The following is a 20,016-nucleotide window of genomic DNA, read 5'->3' on the forward strand; positions in this document are numbered from 1 at the left end:
TTTAATTGGATCAAAATCAACACCCATGGAAGCAGCAGTCAGGAAATCAAATGACGTACTGCATTGAGCAAATCTGCTTCAAAAGACCTCTTTAAAGTGTTAAAAAGCAAAGATGCCACTTTGAGAACTAAGGTGCACCTGACCCAAGCCATAATCTTTTCAATCACCTTAGATGCATGCAAAAACTCGACAACTAATCAGATAGATGGAAGAAGAATTGATGCCTCTGAACTATGGTGTTGGCAAAGAATACTGAATATACCATGGACTGTCAGAAGAATGAACAAATCTGTCTCAGAAGAAGTAAAGCCAGAATGTTTCTTAAAAGAGAGGATGGCGAAACTTCATTTCACCCACTTACAATGGCCTACAAGACGCTATATGACTTGGCTCTGGCTGCCTCTCTGCCCTCATCTCCTCTTAACTCTTTAAATCACCTACTCTGGTACAACAATGGACACACTGCTTTCCTTGAACATACCTAGGATGCTGTCAAAATCTGCTATACCCTCTGCCTGAAACCGACTTCTCCTAGGAATCCACATGACTCACTCCTTGGGGCAGGCTGTATTTTCCACATTGGCCCCAACAATATTTCTAGTTCCACAAGTTCTTTCAGAACCTTGGCACTCCCCCATCAAGAGGTGGAGTCTTGAACCTGTGTGAGCCATTGAGAGTGCTAGAACAGGGGCTGGCAAACGTTTTCTGTAAAGAGCCAAAGAGTATATATTTTAGGCTCCACAGGTCATATATTATGAGTCGGAATCGACTTGATGGTACTGGGTGGGTGGGTTTATAGGCCATATGGAGCCCTGGTGGTGCGGTGATTAAGAGCTCAGCTGCTAACCAAAAGGCATGGCAGTTAGACTTCACCAGCTGCTCCTTGGAAACCCTATGGGGCAGTTCTACTGTGTCCTATAGAGACGCTATGAGTCGGAAACAATTCGATGGCAATGGGTTGTTTTGGTTGGGCTCACTTTGTCCCAAGGGCTCACTTTGGCCCCTGGCCTAGTCAAACAGAATGCAATAGAAGTGAAAAATGACACTGAATGACTTCTGAAACAAGGCTAGAAAGGCAGTATAGTTACTGCCTCCCTACCTCTCTCTGTCTCGCCACAAACCCTGGGAGCCCTGAGCTGACATACAAGAAGCTTGGCTAATCAGAATCTGCCATGCTGCAGAGATAATATAGAGAGATTGCAGAGATACAAGGAGCCCCAGCCATGTTCCTAGCCTGGAGTCAGACATGTGACTGTGCAAGCCTTAAGATGATTCTAGTCCTCTGCCTTTGAAGCACCACAACTGACACCAAGTAGGGCAGAATACTGATTTCATCATTCTAAATCATGGGTCAGCAAACTACAGCCCTTGGGTCAAATCTGGTCTGCCACCTGTTTTTGTAAATAAAGTTTTATTGCAACACAGCCATGTCCATTCATTTATGCATTGTCTATGGCTGCTTTTACACTACAACAGCAGAGGTGAGTAACTGTGACGCTGTATTGCTCACAATCCCTAAACTATTTACCATCTGGCCCCATTATAGAAAAAAATTTGTCAACCTCTCTTAAGCCATTAAGTATTGGGATGGTTTGTTGTGCAGCAACAGATAACCAAAGCACTCCCTTATTTCCTTTAGGTCTTTACATAAACGCCACCTTAGAGAGGTCTTCCTTAACCTTTATAAAAAACAGTGTTCTTCTCATCCTTTAAATGCCATTAAAAATGATATTTCTCTTCTAAAAAGTATTTATTGAATATAGGAATTAAAGTCTTGCACCACTTTATATATAAGTACGTTATACACAGACACACATTACTAGTATTCTCTGGCAGTGGGTTATTTTTGTTTGTTTGCTCTAGACTGCAAGCTGCTTAAAGACTAACACCACATTTAAATAAACTTAAACATTTAAGAATACCACACATGGAACTATGTACCATTTGGGATCATAATAAATGGTGATTAACAACAAGGAAAAAAACAAAATCCACAGAGCTCAGCATTAGTTGTTGTTAGGTGCTTAGAGTTGGCTCCAACTCAAAGCAACTTTGTGTGCAATAGAAGCGAACACTGGTCCTGCGCCATCCTTACAATCACTGTTGTGCTTGAGCCCACTGTTGTAGCCACTGTGTCAATCTATCTTGCTGAAGAGTCTTCCTCTTTTTCGCTGACCCTTCTACTCTACTCTAACAAGCATGATGTCCTTCTCCAGGGACTGGTCCTTCCTGATAGCATGTCCAAAGGATGAGTGACTAAGTCTCGCCATCTTCACTTCTATTGAGCATTAGAGTGTCAATGAAAATTTTTTTTATATTTCACATCGCTGAATATGAAACTGAAAGTATTAAGGTGGCCCTAATTAATTATTCTTATGTATGTTGATAAGAATTATATTACTATGTAAATTTGGGTAGATTAAGATACAGACTTAGGTAAGACCCATGAATATCTGGATTTGCTGGGGGAAAAGTGTTTATTCCTAGTCTTAGGAATAACTGTATATGGAAAGGCCATGGCAGAATCTTTTCATAATTCTGTCTTCATATTAAGGCTGCTTTCATCATAATAACAAATCAATGAGATCTGCTGATATTATGAATGAAAACTCACCTGGACACATTTACTGCAGTCAATAAAGATTGTGAGAGGGATGACATGAATCACTCTTGCTCCAGGCTATGCTCAAATTTACTTAGCATAATGCATGGCACATACGTATTTTTTGAATTAATGAATAAATGAACAAACAAAAACAATACCTGGGGATACAGAACCAGGTAAGTTCATCTCAGCCTATAGTTAGTTCTCTTTTTACATCAAGTAGGTAATACAGAAACATAATGACCTCCAAAGTGAACATAAAGATGTAACTTAATTGATAGCCTTTTTGGACATCATAAACCACAAAATTACACCTCAAACTGTTTTTGAACTGCTGCCACATATTGCCTTGAAGGTTTATAGCTTTCTTGAGAACACATTCAAACATTTACAGGAAAAGCTTGCCAAAAGTTGTGCTCAAAGTGAAGAATGACTTTCTATGCTACAGATAACAGATGTAAGAATTTTCCTTAACTTCTCTTCCTGTGAATTAAAAAAAGTCTAAGAATTATCTTTCCAATCTGAGAACCATGAATTGGAAAATGTTATTGCTTTCTCATTTGTAAAAAAGGAAATTAAATGAACTGTCAAGAACTAAAAGAGCTTATTTTTTAGAAAACCTGAGATACAGATGAAGATTTGCTCAGTGTGGCATTCAACAATCTCTTGTTATCACCCAATATTGCTATTCATAACAATATTCACTTTCCACCCTGTCCTCCCATAATAAAACTACTAAAAATTAGAGCTGTCACTGCTGACCAGATTGCCACTAGTGACAATCACCTTAGCCAAAATAGCCTCACTCTCCTGCTTCGCGTGATCAAATGTCCTTATTATCTGTCTGGACCCTTTCACATACAGTTTGGTTAGAATTTTAAGGAGACTAGTTTCCAGTTTCTAAAATTCTATGACTCCCATAATCTCCCCCTCACTTCACAAATAAAGAGAAATTATTCGCAAAATTCTCAAACAGTTGGTCAGTTTACCCTTCTTCCTTCAAGAAACATTTTTTTTTTTTTTTTTACCAAATATTGCATTAGATATTGGCCATTCAAAAGACAAATATGACAAAAATTCCTTCCTTTGGGGGAGTTAACAATCTAGGAGGATAGACCAACAGTTATAAAGCAATGTGATTAGTGCTGCTATGAAATGTGTTCAAGATGCTACAGAAATAAAGAGAGAGCACCTAACTATTCCTGCTTAAGACATGGTTTCACAGTGGAGATGACACCTGAATAAATGAGGACGGGGCAGAGAATTATTGGAAGTAAGCAAATACTGCTTCATTTATCCAACGATGAGTCCAAAGCTGGGGTTACAGCAATGTATAAGAGACAGCGCTCCTAGCTACATAATGATTTAATTGCAATTGTGATAGGTCCTACAAAAAGGTACAAGGTGCTAAGAGAACCTTAAGGAGACCTAACTGAGCGTTGGGAAGTGGCAAAAGGAGGTAGTAAGGGATGGCTTCTCTGAACTAATCATGTTTAAAATGAGATCTGAAGGATTAATAAGAATTCACAAGAAGCGGAAGAGTCTTCCAGAAGAAAACACTAGCACGAGCAGAAGCTGTACTGTGAAGAATGGCATGGACAGGAGCAGGAGGTCTGTTAGGGGGTTACTGCAGGAGGTCAGGTAAGAGGTGTGGACTACAGTGGGCATGTGGAAACAGAGAGAAGTAGATAACTGAGTGGATATGGGAGAGGGTAAGCTAGCACTTTCAAGGATGATGCCCAGATTTTTAGGTTAGGTAACTTAGTGGACAGCTGTACCATTCATTGACCAAGGCTAGTGGGAATATTGTGAATTCAGTTTTGGACATGCTAAGTTTGAGATCCCAGTGAAATATTCTAGGTGCAATATTAAAGAAACAGGTTGGCTTTCTCGGCAATAGGTCTGCATTAGAAGCCCATTCCTATGATTTTAATGTGAAACAATGAACTTAAACTTGTTTTTTCCTCATCATTTCACTCCACACTCCTTTGTGATCAAAGTAAATTGTAAACTTAGAGCTTTATGGATTATAAAGAGCTTTAAAATAATCAGTTATTACTCTTTTAATCCACCAGCCATCTGTCAGTTTGTCATACTGTGGCAGCTTGTGTGTTGCTGTGATGCTGGAAGCTATGTTACTGGTATTTCAAATAATACCAGTAGGGTCACCCACAGCAGACAAGCTTCAGTGGAGCTTCCAGAGTAAGACAGGCTAGGTAGAAAGGCCTAGAGATCTACATCCAAAAATAAGTCAGTGAAAACCTTACGGATCACAACACAACACTGTCCGACTTGCTTGCTCTGGACACATCATTAGGAGAGATCAATTGCTGGAGAAGGACATCATGCTCAGAGAAGTAAAGGGCCAAAAAGGATGAGGGAGACTCTTGGTGAGACGGACTGGCACAAAAGCCACAACGATGGACTCAAACATGCAGGCAATCATGAGGAGGAGGCAGGACCGGGCGACATTTCCTTCTGTTGTATATAAGGTCACTAATGAGTCAAAGTCAACTAGATGGTAGCTATCTAACTCTACCTACGCTTTTAACTGGCGAAGAATATAATATATCAGAAGTTTCATTCAGCAGAGGTTTATAAGATAGAATCATTGTATTTCATAATAATTTGCTTAAAAAGGTATTGATTATGCTTTCTTCCTAACAAATCCTACTTGCAGTATATTCTCAAGTATAAGATCTATCTACTAGAATACTATGTCAACAGCCAAGAATACACAGATTACCTCAAAGCGATCTGGGAGATGGGGAAGGCAGGAAACTTCAGCTCTATTTGCAATGCTTTGTTTCATGCAAGAGGAAAAGTATACATCTGAAGCAAACAAATCAGTGCTGATGTATGTTAGTTCTGCGTGGGAGGTATACGACTATTTATTGCATTATTCGGTGTTTTGGTATTTCCATTTTTTTTCTTATAAAAACCCTGAATCAGAAACCAAAAAAGTACATAAAAAGTAATTAATTCAGAAACAATTTCACTTGTCACATTTTTATTTTCTATTATACTTGCACTGCACACACAGGAACAGAATTTTTAATTTAACAAAGTTAATTGCTTTGGGTATTTAATCTCTGTGTAAAATTATTGACCCTTATTGAAAGTACCACTGTTGGTTACTGGAGGAATAACTGAAATTACAGAAGGCAATGACTTGGAGTGGGATTTTGCTGAAAGCAAGAACAAAGCTTTATTTATAGCTTTAAATTTATAGCTTTAGGCAGGAATAAATTATAGCTTCATACAAATGCTTACTAATAAATCAAAGAGGAAATTAAGGGCAGTAAATCTATGACCCAAATGCAGTCTAGCTTAATGGGACGCTTTCCAGAGATTTTCAAGGAGTGCTAGCAAATCCTTTTAGATTTGCAGCCATAAACAAAACGCTGTGTGGTGCTTAAACATCAAAACACAAGCCTATGTATTTATTCTTCTGAGGAAACTTTTGCTGCTTATATAAAGAAACATCGAGAGGCAAGGGGTGAAGGAACACCACAGATAGATCAAGGAAGCTGATAACTGTCTTAAAGATAAATATTTTAAAATCTATTATAGCTATCTCACTATTACTTTATTTAAATGACTAAAAGAGAGAAAACACGTCAAGTACGGTGTTTTGTTCCAACTAGGTCCCAACTGGTAAGAACCTTGTTTTGGGAAAAATTCTGATTTGTCACAGAATAATTTATACTTTGACATACCTTTACTAATTTAAGAAGATTAAGCATATAATCCATTCATATTCTTATCCACTTTGCACTGCTTCATTTAAACATTCTTTCACTCTTTTCCTTAATATCTTTCCATTTATTTGCTCTCTTAAGCAGGTGATAAACTATTTCTGTCACTGCTGTTTAATGACTATGTTAATCAGAAACTTGTCAGGGCATCTCCACATCTCATAAGGATAACTAACAGTTGTGTTCTACTTAATATTTATAGTGCTGTCTTCACTAAAGATGGTACCTGGCACCCACAGAACTAACTTCTAACAAAATGCAATCTCTGATTATTTTGGTTTAGGTAAGAGTTTAGGAAAGTAACTACACTGTGCTCTGCAAAGAATCAAAGTGCCAAGTGCCTTAAGCATTTGTCATTAAAAAACTGCCATGCTATTCCTTCCCCTTGGATCAAGCCCAAACTGGAAAATGTTCATTATGATACAGAAATACCAACAAGGGTCCAGCCCATGTCATTTCCGGGGCAGGTCAAAACTGAATTACATACTGTTGTGGACTGAACTGTGTCCTACAAAAATATGTGTTGAAATCCGTATCAGTATAGGGTATGTCACACCTAACCACTTTCGAGATACAAAGAGAGCAGATTAGGCACAGAAGCAAGGAAGCAGGAATGGGCTAAAAAGATTTTTTGTCATGTGGAGATCTCCAAGGAATGCTGAGAAGAAGGCTAGAGAAGCTCAGACAAGGATTATCCCCTAGAAAACACAGGGAAAGAGCCCTCCCCTAAAGCTGGCACCCTGAATTCAAACTTCTAGCCCCCTAAACTATAAGAAAATAAATTTCTATTGGATAAAACCACACACTTATGGTGCTTCTGTTATAACAGTACTAGCAAACTAAGACACATATCTTTTCTTTAGGGGAAACAACATGGTGTACTGGAAAAAAAACGTGAACTAGAGGGTAAAAATAATTTGGATTTAACCTCTTAGTCTTATTGCACAACTTTAGGCAAGTTATTTAACATCTGTAAAATATGAGAAAGAATTCTGACTAGATACATGTAAGTGTGTATGTGAAAATAATATACATAAAGTACAGCAGACATTTACTAAATGTTAATTCTTCCCCATATAGTATCAGGTCGTAATGGGGTCTCTTTTGGCTCTACCTTTAAAATGCCACTCAGAGTTTTAATTCAAAAAGAACTATAGTACATTTTTCAAAGTGTTTTAGTCCGCCTCTAGTCACTTCTGTATCAATCATGCCTGATCACTGAGGGCCCTCTGATTTGGGCAATCACAGTCCATGAAGGTCGAAATTATTATCCCAGGTTCTATGAAGGACCCTTCCCAAAAGATCTAAAACTTCAGCCTACCTTATTTCTAAGAATCTCTAAAAGGGACTTCTAATCATCACTGATAACTCATTACATTAGTCTAAAATCTCTATAAACAAATTACTACCAATGTCTAAATATTGCAATAAAGTTCCTTTATGTGAACTTGTCTGTGAAAATGACAAATTACAGGCTTATTACACAATATTACCTGAAATACAAAAACTTAACTATATTCCTTCCATCAGGCTCTGCTCCAGGCAAACAAAATAATATCACTGTTTATCAAAGCATCTATGTATTAACTAACGAATGCCCACAGATTAATAGCAGGAAAAAAAATGAGCTCTGAGGATCTGTCGTATACATTTACTAGCTGTGGTACCCTGTGCTATTTTCAATAAATTCTTCGGTTAGCTAAAGAACATCACACATTCTTAAGGCACAGTGAACAAACCAGAAGAAAGAGAAGGTGAGAAGTGAGCTTCTTGGATCTGGTGGACACTTTAGACTATGTTGGCATCTCCTGCCTGGAGGGGAGATGAGAGGGTAGAGTGGGTTAGAAGCTGGCGAAATGGACACGAAAAGAGAGAGTGGAGGGAGGGAGCATGCTGTCTCATTAGATGGAGGGTAATTGGGAGTACGTAGCAAGGTGTATATAAGTTTTTGTGTGAAAGACTGATTTGATTTGTAAACTTTCATTTAAAGCACAATAAAAATTAAAAAAAAGAAAGAAAGAGAAGCAAAACCATCTCTAGAAAGAAAACCACCAAAGTGATAACACATACCTACTTAACCTCTCTGAGCTTCAGTTTCCACATCTGTAAAATGAGATAATAATAATATCTATCTTACAGAGCTATTTGGAGCCCTCCTGATGAAATGGTTAAGAGCCTGGCTGCCAACCATAAAAGGTCCCCAGTTAGAATCCACCAGTTGCTCCTTAGAGACCCTATGCAGCAGTTCTACTCTGTCCTATAGGGTCGCTATCGGTCGGAATCAACTTGACAGCAGTGGGTTTGGTTTTTTGTTTTTAAATAGTTATTTAAAAGAATAAATTAAACTAGATAATGTGGATACCCGTGACTCGTCTATCAGTGGTCGTTCTGTGGTGGCTTCCATATTGCTATGATACTGGAACCTATGCCACCAGTATTTCAAATAACAGCAGGGTCACCCATGGTGGACAGGTCTTAGCAGAGCTTCCAGACTAAGACAGACTAGGAGGAAGGACCTGGCCATCTACTTCTAAAATTACTGGCTGGCAAAAACCTCATGAATAGCAGTGGAACATTGTCTGATATAGTGCTGGAAGATGAGCCCTCAGGTTAGAAGACACTCAAGATGCGACTGGGGAAGAGCTGGCTCCTCAAACAGAGTCAACCTTAATGACGTGGATGGAGTAAAGCTTTCGGAACCTTCCTTTGCTGATGTGGCATGACTCAAAATGAGAAGAAACAGTTGCAAACATCCATTAATACCCAGAATGTGGAATTTACAAGGTATGAACCCAGTCGTCAAAAATGAAACAACACTTTAAGATCAATGTCTTAGGCATTAGTGAGTTAAAATAGACTGATATTGGTGTCATATGGTCTACTTCGCCAGGAGTGACAAATTGAAGAGGAATGGTGTTGCATTCATGGTCAAAAAGAACATTTTGAGATCTATCCTGAAGTACAACGCTGTCAGTCAAAGGGTATATCCATATGCCTACAAGAAAGACCAGTTAATATATTATTCAAATTTACATACCAACTACTAAGGCCAAAAATTAAGAAACTGAAGATTTTTACGAACTTCTGCAGTCTGAAATTGATCAAACATGCAATCAAGATGCATTGATAATTACTGGTGATTGGAATACAAAAGTTGGGAACAAAGAAGAAGGATCAGGAGTTGGAAAACATAGCCTTGGTGATAGAAGTGGTGATGAAGATCGCATGATAGAATTTTGTTTAAGACCAATGACATATTAATTGGAAATACCTTTCTTCAAAAACAAACAGCAGCTATACACTTGGACCTTACCAGGTGGACTACACAGTGTCTTAATGACCTAGTGCTGCTATCACAGAAAAACCACAACTGGATGGCTTTAACAAAAAGAAACTTATTCTCTCTCAGTCCAGGAGGCTAGAAGTATGAATTCAGGGTGCCATCTCCAAAGGAAGGCTTTCTCTCTCTGTTGGCTCTGGGGAAAGATCCTTGTCTTCAATCTTCCCCAGTCTAGGAGCTTCTCAGCACAGGGACCCAGGGTCCAAAGGATATGCTATTCTTCCGGCTCTTGTTTCTTAGTGGTATGAAGTTCCCATGTCTCTCTGCTTGCTTCTCTTTTGTATCTCAAAAGAGACTGATTTAAGACACAACCTAATCTTGCAGATTGAGTCCCACCTCATTAACATCACAGAGGTAGGATTTATAACACATAGGAAAATCACATCAGATGACAAAATGGTGGGCAATCAAACAATACTGGGAATCATGGCCTATCCAAGTTGACAGTTATTTTGGGGGGACACGATTTAATCCGTGACACACAGGAATCAAATCGACTCCATCTGTGGAAAGGGACGACAGAGAAGCTCACTATCATCAGTCAGAACAGGGTCGGGGCTGACTGCAGAACAGATCATGAATTGAGCACATGCAAGCTCAAGTTGAAGCTAAAAAAAATTGAAACAAGCCTACGAGAGCCAAAGTACGACCTTGAGTATATCCCACCTGAATTTAGAGACCAATTCAAGAATAGATTTTACACATTGAACACTAATGATAGAAGACCAGACGAGTTGTGGGATGACCTCAAGGACATCATACATGAAGAAAGCAAAAGGTCATTAAAAAGACAGGAAAGAAAGAAAAGACCAAAATGGATGTCAGAAGAGACTCTGTAACTTGCTCTTGAACATAGAGTAGATAAAGACAATGGGAGAAACGATGACGGAAAAGATCTGAGCAAGAGATTTCAAAGGGCTGCTTGAGAAGACAAAAGTAAAATATTATAATGAAATGTGCAAAGACTTACAGTCAGAAAACCAAAAGGGAAGAACACATTCCCCATTTCTCAAGCTGAAAGAACTGGAAAAAAAAAAAAATTCAAGCCTCAAGTTGCGATTTTTAAGGTTTCTAAGGGCAAAATATTGAACAACGCAGGAAACAGCAAAAGAAGATGGAAGAAACAGAGTCACTCACCAAAAAGAACTGGTTGATGTTCAACCATTTCAGGAGGTAGCATATGATCAAGAACCAACGGTACTGACGAAGAAGTCCAAGCTGCACTGAAGGCACTGGTGAAAAACAAGGCTCCAGGAATTGACAGAATGCCAATTGAGATGTTTCAACAAACAGATGCAGCTCATGAAGCATGCACTCATCTATGCCAAGAAATTTGGAAGATAGTTACCTGGCCAACCAACTGAAGAGATCTCCATTTGTGTCCATCCCAAAGAAAGGTGATCCAACAGAATGCAGAAATTATTGAACAGTATTATTAACATCACACATGCAAATTTTGCTGAAGATAATTAAAAAACAGTTGCAACAGTACATCGACAGGGAACTGCCAGAAATTCAAGCTGGATTCAGGAGAGGATGTGGGATGAGCAATATCACTGCTGATATTGGACAGATCTTGGCTAACACTAAAGAATACCAGAAGGATGTTACCTGTGTTTTACTGACAATGCAAAGCATTCGAATCTGTGGATCATAACAAATTATGGATGATTTTGCGAAGAATGGGAATTCCAGAACATTTAATTTTGCTCATGTGGAATTCTTACATAGACTAAGGGGCAGTCATTTGAACAGAACAAGGGGATACTGCGTGGTTTAAAATCAGGAAAGGTGTGCAACAGGGAGGTATCCTTTCATCACACTCAATCTGTATGCTGAGTAAATAATCCAAGAAACTGGACTATATGAAGAAGAATGGGCATCAGGATTAGAGGAAGACTCATTAACAACCTGCGATATGCAGATGATAAAACACCGTTTTCTGAAAGTAGAGAGGACTTGAAGCACTTACTGATAAAGATCAAAGACTACAGCCTTCAGTATGGACTACATCTCAACATAAAGAAAAAAAAAAATCCTCACAACTGGACCAATAAGCAACACCATGATAAACAGAGGAAATACTAAAGTTGTCAAAGATTTCATTTTACTTGGATTCACAATCAATGCCCATGAAGCAGCAGTCAAGAAATGAAACAACTCTTTGAGGAAGAGTAAGACAATACACAGTACTGGGGAATCAGCAAAACTTGACCACGACAAGGTCATGGAAGCTCCATAGACACATCCAAACTCCCCGAGGGACCGAGTTACTGGGCTGAGGGGACCATGATCTCAGGAAACATCTAGCTCAATTGGCATAACGTAGTCTATAAAGAAAATGGTCTACATTTTACTTTGATGAGTAGTGTCCGGGTTATTAAAAGCTTGTGAGTAGACTTCACTGGTCTCACCCCATCTGCAGCAAGGCAGAATGAAGACAACCAAAGACACAAGGCAAAGATTAGTCCAAAGGACTAATGGACCACAACTACCACAGCCTCCACCAGACTGAGTTCAGCACAACTAGATGATGCTTGGCTACCACCACTCACTACTCTAATAGGGATCATAATAGAGGGTCCCCAAAAGAGCTGGAAAAAAATACAAAGTAAGATTCTAACTCACAAAAAAAGACCAGACTTACTGGCCCGACAGACATTGGAGAAACCCCGAGAGTATGGCTCCTGGACACCCTTTTAGCTCAGTAATGAAGTCACTCCCAAGGTTCGCCCTTCGGCCAAAGTTTAGACAGGCCTATAAAACAAAACGAGATTAAAGGGGCACATTAGCCCAGGGGCAAGGACTAGAGGGCAGGAGGAGACAGAAAAGCTGGTAATAGGAAGCCCACGGTCGAGAAGGGGAGAGTGTTGACATATTATGGTGTTGGTAACCAATGTCACCAAAAAACATGTGTACTAACTATTTAATGAGAAGATAGTTTGTTCTGTAAAACTTCATTTAAAGTACAATAAAATAAATAAAAGAGAACTCAAACAACATACTGAACTGGGCAAATCTGCTACGAAAGATCTCTTTAAAGTGTTACAAAGCAAAGATGTCACTTTGAGGACTAAGGTGGGCCTGACTCAAGCCATAGTATTTTCAGTCACCTCATATGCATGCGAAAGCTGGACAAGGAATAAGGAAGACTGAAGGATAACTGATGCCTTTGAATTATGATGTTGGCAAAGAATATTGAATATACCGTGGACTGCCAGAAGAATGAATAAAGCTATCTTGGAAGAAGTACAACCAGAATGATTCTTAGAAGTGAGGATGGCAAGACTTCATCTCACTTACTTGGACGTGTTATCGGGAGGGACCAGTCCCTGGAAAAGAATATCACGCCTGGTAAAGAAGAAAGTGATAAAAAAAAAAAGAGGAAAACCCTCAATAAGATGGATTAACACAATGGCTACGATAATGGGCAACACTGTGCGGATGGACCAGAACTGGGCGATGTTTCAATTCTATCGTACATGAAGTTGCTAGGAGTTGGAAGCAACCTGACAGCACCTAACAACAACAACAATGTGGATACTCAAAATATACTCAATATCATAGTATTAATAAAATAAAGGGAATGCTAAAGACAGAAAGGAGAGGAAATGAAAAACATACCATGTTCACTGCATCTTGATCAAAGGGATTCCATTCTATATTCTGAGGATAGTGAGCCAGAACTTTGGATTTGAATGTTCTTCTCAGAGGACTCTGGTCAAAATTTTCACCTATAACAAATAATAATTTGTTAATATCTAGAACTTTTTCAAAGACATATCATAGTTTCATTTTTATTTTATAGGTATCTTAACTAATAATGTTGAAATCTGACTCCATTTCTACCTCTAACAGTCTGAGTTTTAAAATTCCCAATGGACAACTGAAAAAGATCCATTAACAAGAGAACTGCATTTAAAACCTCAGAATCTGAATTTTAAAATCCTGGCTAGACATCTGATAATAAAAATCAAGATATGCTAAAATAATCCTTGCTGTAACCTAATTATTGTCCTCATTTCAATATGAAGTGATTTAAAAAAAAAAACTGCATGGAAATATTTAATTCATCTTGAAATACCTTAAATTAAGCTCATACTTCTTATGATCCTGAATTTTTATACACAGATAGACCTGATGCTGCAGTGCTAAAAGGAAGCAATTTTACTTGAGTTTTTACAAAGATCTCTGATAATTATGGTTGCATCTCCAGTCTCTTACAAGTAACAGAATTAAGAGGGTTAGAAGCATCACTGCTGAGCTGCCTGGTCAAGTAAACAGAACACAATAAACACACACTAACTTTTGAAAAGAAACGAGCTATTTAAGCCAAATTTGCTATCTGTCAAAATTTCAGAAAGACAAAAGTAGGCTATACTTTGATAGAAGCCCTGGTGGCATAATGGTTAAGAGCCCTGGTGGCATAGCGGTTAAGTGTCTGGCTGTTAACCAAAGGGTGGGCAGTTCAAATCCACCAGCCACAGTTCTATTCTGTCCTATAGGGTCACTACGACTCAGAACCGACTCTGCGGCACCTAACAACACAACTAACTACAATACTTTGGTTATTTTATATATACAAATTCAGTAGCAGCTCTCAGCTCAGTTCTCCATCTACTTGACTTAATTTATTCCCATTTGCACTATTATTCCCAAGTTAGTTTTATAAAATATTTAACATGGATGGATCTTAAACTCCTAATGTCACAAAGTTGAGATTCAGGAATTAGAAAACCTTAGAGCAATTTCATTCTGTCTCCTGTGTTTTCTTCTACTTTTAAAATTCTAGTTAGGTGCAAAATACTAGCAGTTACATGGAAAGGATAACTGTCATTAAGGAGTATTCGTACAACTAAAAATATCATAAAACAATATGATTTATGAGTCACACTTTGACATCTAGTTAAGACTCAGTTTTCCATTTTGGATAAAAATATGAAAACACAGATATTAAAACACTTTTGAGTGCAAAACCTAACATCACAGAAGGAGAGAAAAATTTTCACACTCTAAAATCTTGCTGGAGACTGCAAAAAAAAGTCACAGGAGCTTTTTCAAATAAGGACACATAATTTAAACATATGTGCGGAGACAACTATTGTCAACCCTTGGTAGATCATTTTCCTTTGGACTCCTTGTTTAGGCAAGTACTTCATCTCTACATCCTTCTACCATTTTATAAGATGGAATCAACAGCCTTCACCTCTAAAAGAGAAATGCCAAAGGAGTCCTTAAAGAAAGTTTATCAATTTTTGCAATATGCTCCTACATAAACATCAGAAAGTCAGTGGAGAAACTGTCTATCAGAGTCAATATGGCTGAAGAACACTGAATCAGGGCTCGGAATTGTTGATTTCATAAAGGGTAAAGGATGTCGACAAGCTAATACTACTAGATTTTCATGTAAACACTAACAATTTTTAGATTATTTACTTCTTGATTTTAAAAAAAAAGTGACTCCTTACTTCAGGTCAGAAAGGAAATTAAAAAAAATATATATATTTTCCTGGTTCTGGAGTTCTATGCTGTTGAGTGTCCTATTTATAAAGCAACAGGATATCCACAGATAATACACAGCCATCAAGAAACCCTCTCCTTCGCCCACCCACAAACACCAGAAAATGCCTGTTTTTACCATGCATAAGCATAAATAAAAGAGAAACATTACAGGAGCAGGAAAAACAGCACAAGACCCAGGACATGAATGCTTGCATCACTTACCTTTTAAGGAATTCCTGCCTGCATATGGTTTAAATAGTAACATTACCTTCATTCATAAATCAAATTATTAATGGGACAGGAGATAAATCAGAAAAGGCATGACAGTGCCATTTTTAATACAATTGTTCTGTTAACTAAATACCACACCCTTCTGAGGCACAATGAATCAATCAGAAGAAAGAGTAGGAAAACCATCTCCAGAGAAAGAATTTCACCAGAACAAAATAAAACCAAACCCATCAAAGTGATAAGACAAATCTAACAAAACAGCACCACCACCACCACCACCACCACTTTATATCAGACTGCCATAAAAGAGGAGCAATAGAAAAGATCACTGCTATATAGACACATAGCTGTCTTGGCAAATACTACCTTCAAGGAAATTAGGGAAAGAATCAATTATTCAGACATTCTGATGTTACTATTTAAAAAAACAAAAACATTCTTGGCAAATATTACCTTCAAGGAAATTAGGAAAAGAATCAATTATTCAGAAATTCTGATGTTACTGTTTAGGATTTAAAAATGAGTAGATGCAATTATTCCTACTACTACCAACCAAGGGAAAGAATCTTAGAGATGCCTTTTGGGGACAAAAGAAGGGGAAACAATCTACTCTTCTTATTTCCAATTCATGCTTTATTAACCACTAACTTGGAATTTACTGCTAAGACTTTTGTTGTTAGCTGATGTCGAGCTGCCCCCAACTCATGGCAAGCCCATGCACAGCAGGGTCAGCTATTATGATTCACAGGGTTTTTTTTTCCCCCTGTAGAGTTTTCACTGGCTCATTTTCAGAAGTAGATTGTCAGGCCTTTCCTTCTAGTCTGTCCGAGTCTGGAAGCTCCATGAAACCTGTTCAGCATCACAGCAACACGCAAGCCACCACTGACTTACAGGTGGTAGCTCTGCACTGAGGTACACTGGCCAAGATTGGAACCCGGGTCTCCCTCATAGAAGGTGAGAATTCTACCACTGAAACACCACTGCCCTCACTGCTAAGGCTAACTAGAAAAAAAAATTTTTTTTTAGTTAGTCTAAGCAGGAGAAATGACTAGGTGTAGGAATTTGGATTCCCAGGAAATGGAAATTACACTTAAGAGCTTTTTAATTAAGTTAAAATTCATCTTTTAAACATCAGCTTGAACGAAAATAATTTGTGCAAATATTAATATCCCTTGTTAAAACTACATATAAGGGCTTAATCCCAAGTAATATACCAAGTAACCTATCCCTAGATTTAAGCTACAATGAAATCTTTCTTCCTGGGAAAGTAAGACATATCTGCCAAGAGAGCTTAAAAACTAGGCAATTCTATTTTCAAGGCTTGAAGCAACTGAGGTCTTTATAAAAATAAAGATGAGATCAAAGAATTGAAATAAAAAATAATACCTGTAGGTTTGTCCAAGCAAAACTGAATAAAGAAATATTCACAATGGGCTTGGGGTGAATTAAAATAATGATTTCTAACACCTCTTTTTTTTTTTTTACCTGAAGTCGCATTTGCAGCATCTTGGCTCTTGCCATGACGATCTGCTTCTAGCCATTGGTACAAAACTACATAATGTAACAGAAACAAAAAAGCTTTATGAACAAAGAAATAAAAAGAAACAAAAAAGCAAAAATAACTTTGGAGAATAGAAAATGAGGATAAAAAATTAAACAAAAGCAATCAAAGGTGAGACATTAACACCAATGGAATGCACCTTATAAGCTATTAGTAATAAGAAAGCAAAGAAAACAGGTAATTTTTACATTAATGTAATAAAGTGAAATGCTATTTAAACATTTGTAACAGTTATTTGTACAGGAAAAAGCACATATATCATTCTTAAAAAAAATTTTTTTTCTTCAACGCTAATTTTAAGAGAAATAGAAGGAACAAGCTAACGTTTCTATAGTCTGATATAATAAACTATGATAGTGACTAAATTGCCAACTTTAAAAATGATATCGCAACCACTGCACACCTATTAGAACGGCTGAAATCCAAAAAAAACGACTATACCAAATGCTGGCAAGGCTGTGGAACAACAGGAACTCTCATTCACTGTTGGCAGGGAATACAAAATGATACAGCCACATTTAAAGATAGATGGGCAGACAATGCTAAACATAGTAGTATCATATGACTCAGCTATCACACTCCAAGGTATTAATTCACTGATCTGACAACTTATGTCTGTCTACACAAAAACCTTCACATGAATGTTTATAACAGCTATATCTATAATCGCCCAAAACTGGAAGCACCCAAGATGTCCTTCAATAGGTGGAAGGATGAACAAACTAGTACATCCATACAATGGAATATTATTCACCAATAACAAGAAATGAACTATCAAGTCATGATGTGATATGGAGAAACTGAAATGCATATTGCTAAATGAAAGAAACCAGTCCAAAAACACTCCACACTGTAAGATTTCAATTACATGACACTCTGAAAAAGGTGAAATTATAGGAATGGTAAAAAGATCAGTGGTTGCCAAGGGTTTGCGGGGGAAGGACGGGAGATGAACAGATCAGGCGCAAGTGATTTTTACGGCAGTGAAACTATTTAGCATGATATTGTAATGGTGGATAAGTGACATTATGCGCTTTTAAAACCTACAGAACTTTAGGTCACAAAGAATAAACCTTAATGTATACAGATTAAAAAAAAATTATTTACAGGCTGAAGATGGGTGGGCGGATGAGACTCTGAGGAAGGAACACAGACTGTAATAAGAAAACCTAACTGTAGTAGGAATGCATGAAACAACATCAATGAAGTGGTTGGGGGGAAAGATGCTAAGATAAAAAACTTTGGAAATGAAGACTGTCTGTAAGACTATAGGCAGAAGAAATTCCATGTAAGTACCGTATATAGATGGTAAAGTTGTTTCCCAAAGGGTGGGATTCTGTTGTTACAGATGGGAAGTAACAATTGTGATACTGCTATACATGTATATTGGAATTGGACAATTAAGTAAATGGACAGTGGATGGTGGGAGCCAGGTTTCTCACTGTTAAAGAGTGAGAAGTTAACAGATGAGAGCGAGAGGAAAAGGACAGAATGATCCATGCAGTAATGGGTTATAGCTCGCCATCGGTAAGAACTCATGTTTAGCTTAATAAAGTTAGAGGGTTACATATAAAAAATTTTGAATAGAGTTGGTTCTGACTCATAGGGACCCTACGTACAACAGAACAAAACACTGCACAGTCTTGCGCCATCCTCACAATCATTGCTATGTTTGAGCCCATTGTTGAAGCCACTGTGTCAATCATCTTGTTGAGGGTGTTTCTCTTTTTTGCTTACTCTCTACTTAACTAAGCACTATGTCCTTCTTCAGGGACTGGCCCCTCCTGATAACATGTCCAAAGTACTTGAGACAAAATCTCACCATCCTCGCTTCTAAGGAATGCTCTGGTTGTACTACTTCCAAGACAAATTTGTTTGGTATATTCAGTATTCTTCGCCAACATCATAATTCAAAGGCATCAACTCCTCTTCAGTCTTTCTTATGCACTGTTCAATTTTTGCATGCATATGAGGTGACTGAAAATACCATGGTTTGCGTCAGGTGCACCTTAATCCTCAAAGTGACATCTTGAACGATGCAACACATCATTTCATTTCTTGACTGTTGCTTCCATGGGTGTTGATTGTGGAAGCAAGTAAAACTAAATCCTTGACAACTCCAATATTTTCTCAATTTATCATATTTTCTCAATTTATCATGACGTTACTTACTAATCTAGTTTTGAGGATTTTTTTCCTTTATGTTGAGTGAGGTGCGAACCATACTGAAGGCTGTAGCCTTTGGTCTTTGGTGTTCATCAGCAAGTACTTCAGGCCTCCTTTGTTTTCAGCAAGCAAGGTTATATCATCTATATATGGAAGGCTGTTAATGAGTTTTCCTTCAATCCTGATGCCAAAACTTCTTCATATAGTCCGGGTTCTCTCGGATTATTTGCTTAGCATATAGGCTGTATAAGTATGGTGAAACCACACAGTATCCCCTTCCTCCATTCAAACAACTGCCTACTGGTCTATGTACAGGTTCCTTGTTAGCACAATTAAGTGTTCTTAAATTCCTATTCTCTGCAACATTATTCATAATTTGTTACGATCCACACAGTTGAATGCATTTGCACAGCCAATAAAACACAGATAAACATCTTTCTGGTATTCTCTGCTTTCAACCCAAACTGATCTGACATCATCAATGATATCCTTGGTTCCACATCATCTTCTGAATCTGTCTTGAATTTCTGGCAGTTCCCTGTTTATGTACTGCTGCAACCATTTTTTTGATTATCTTCAACAAAATTTTACTTGCATGTGATAGTAATAATGTTGTTCAATAATTTTCATATTCTGTTGGATTACCTTTCTTTGGGATGGGCACAAATAGTGATCTCTCCCAGTTGGCTGGCCAGGTAGCTGTCTTCCAAATTTCTTGGCATAGACAAGTGAGCACTTCCAGGGTTGCATCTGTTTGTTGGAATATCTCAAATGGTATCCCATCAATTCCTGGAGTCTTGTTTTTCACCAATGCCTTCAGTACAGCTTGGACTTCTTCCTTCAATACCACCAG

The 20,016-nt window shown here is 37.9% G+C and overlaps 1 protein-coding gene across 4 annotated transcripts in view; it reads right to left on the bottom strand.

The window, feature by feature from the left end:
* DENND5B (DENN domain containing 5B) overlaps window positions 1–20,016 on the bottom strand; it is a 217,699-nt gene that overhangs the window by 114,162 nt on the left and 83,521 nt on the right. For 3 of the 4 annotated variants that reach the window (XM_049882752.1, XM_049882750.1, XM_049882753.1), the window contains exons 2-3: window positions 16,922–16,987; window positions 13,328–13,437 (exon numbers count right to left, since the gene is read on the bottom strand). In XM_049882752.1, the coding sequence (XP_049738709.1) occupies window positions 13,328–13,437; window positions 16,922–16,987 (176 nt within the window). The remainder of the gene's footprint in view (window positions 1–13,327; window positions 13,438–16,921; window positions 16,988–20,016) is intronic. The other variant, XM_049882751.1, reaches the window with a different exon arrangement.

The sequence above is a fragment of the Elephas maximus genome, chromosome 4 (assembly GCF_024166365.1).
Source record: "Elephas maximus indicus isolate mEleMax1 chromosome 4, mEleMax1 primary haplotype, whole genome shotgun sequence".
In the NCBI taxonomy this organism is placed as follows: Eukaryota; Metazoa; Chordata; class Mammalia; order Proboscidea; family Elephantidae; genus Elephas; species Elephas maximus.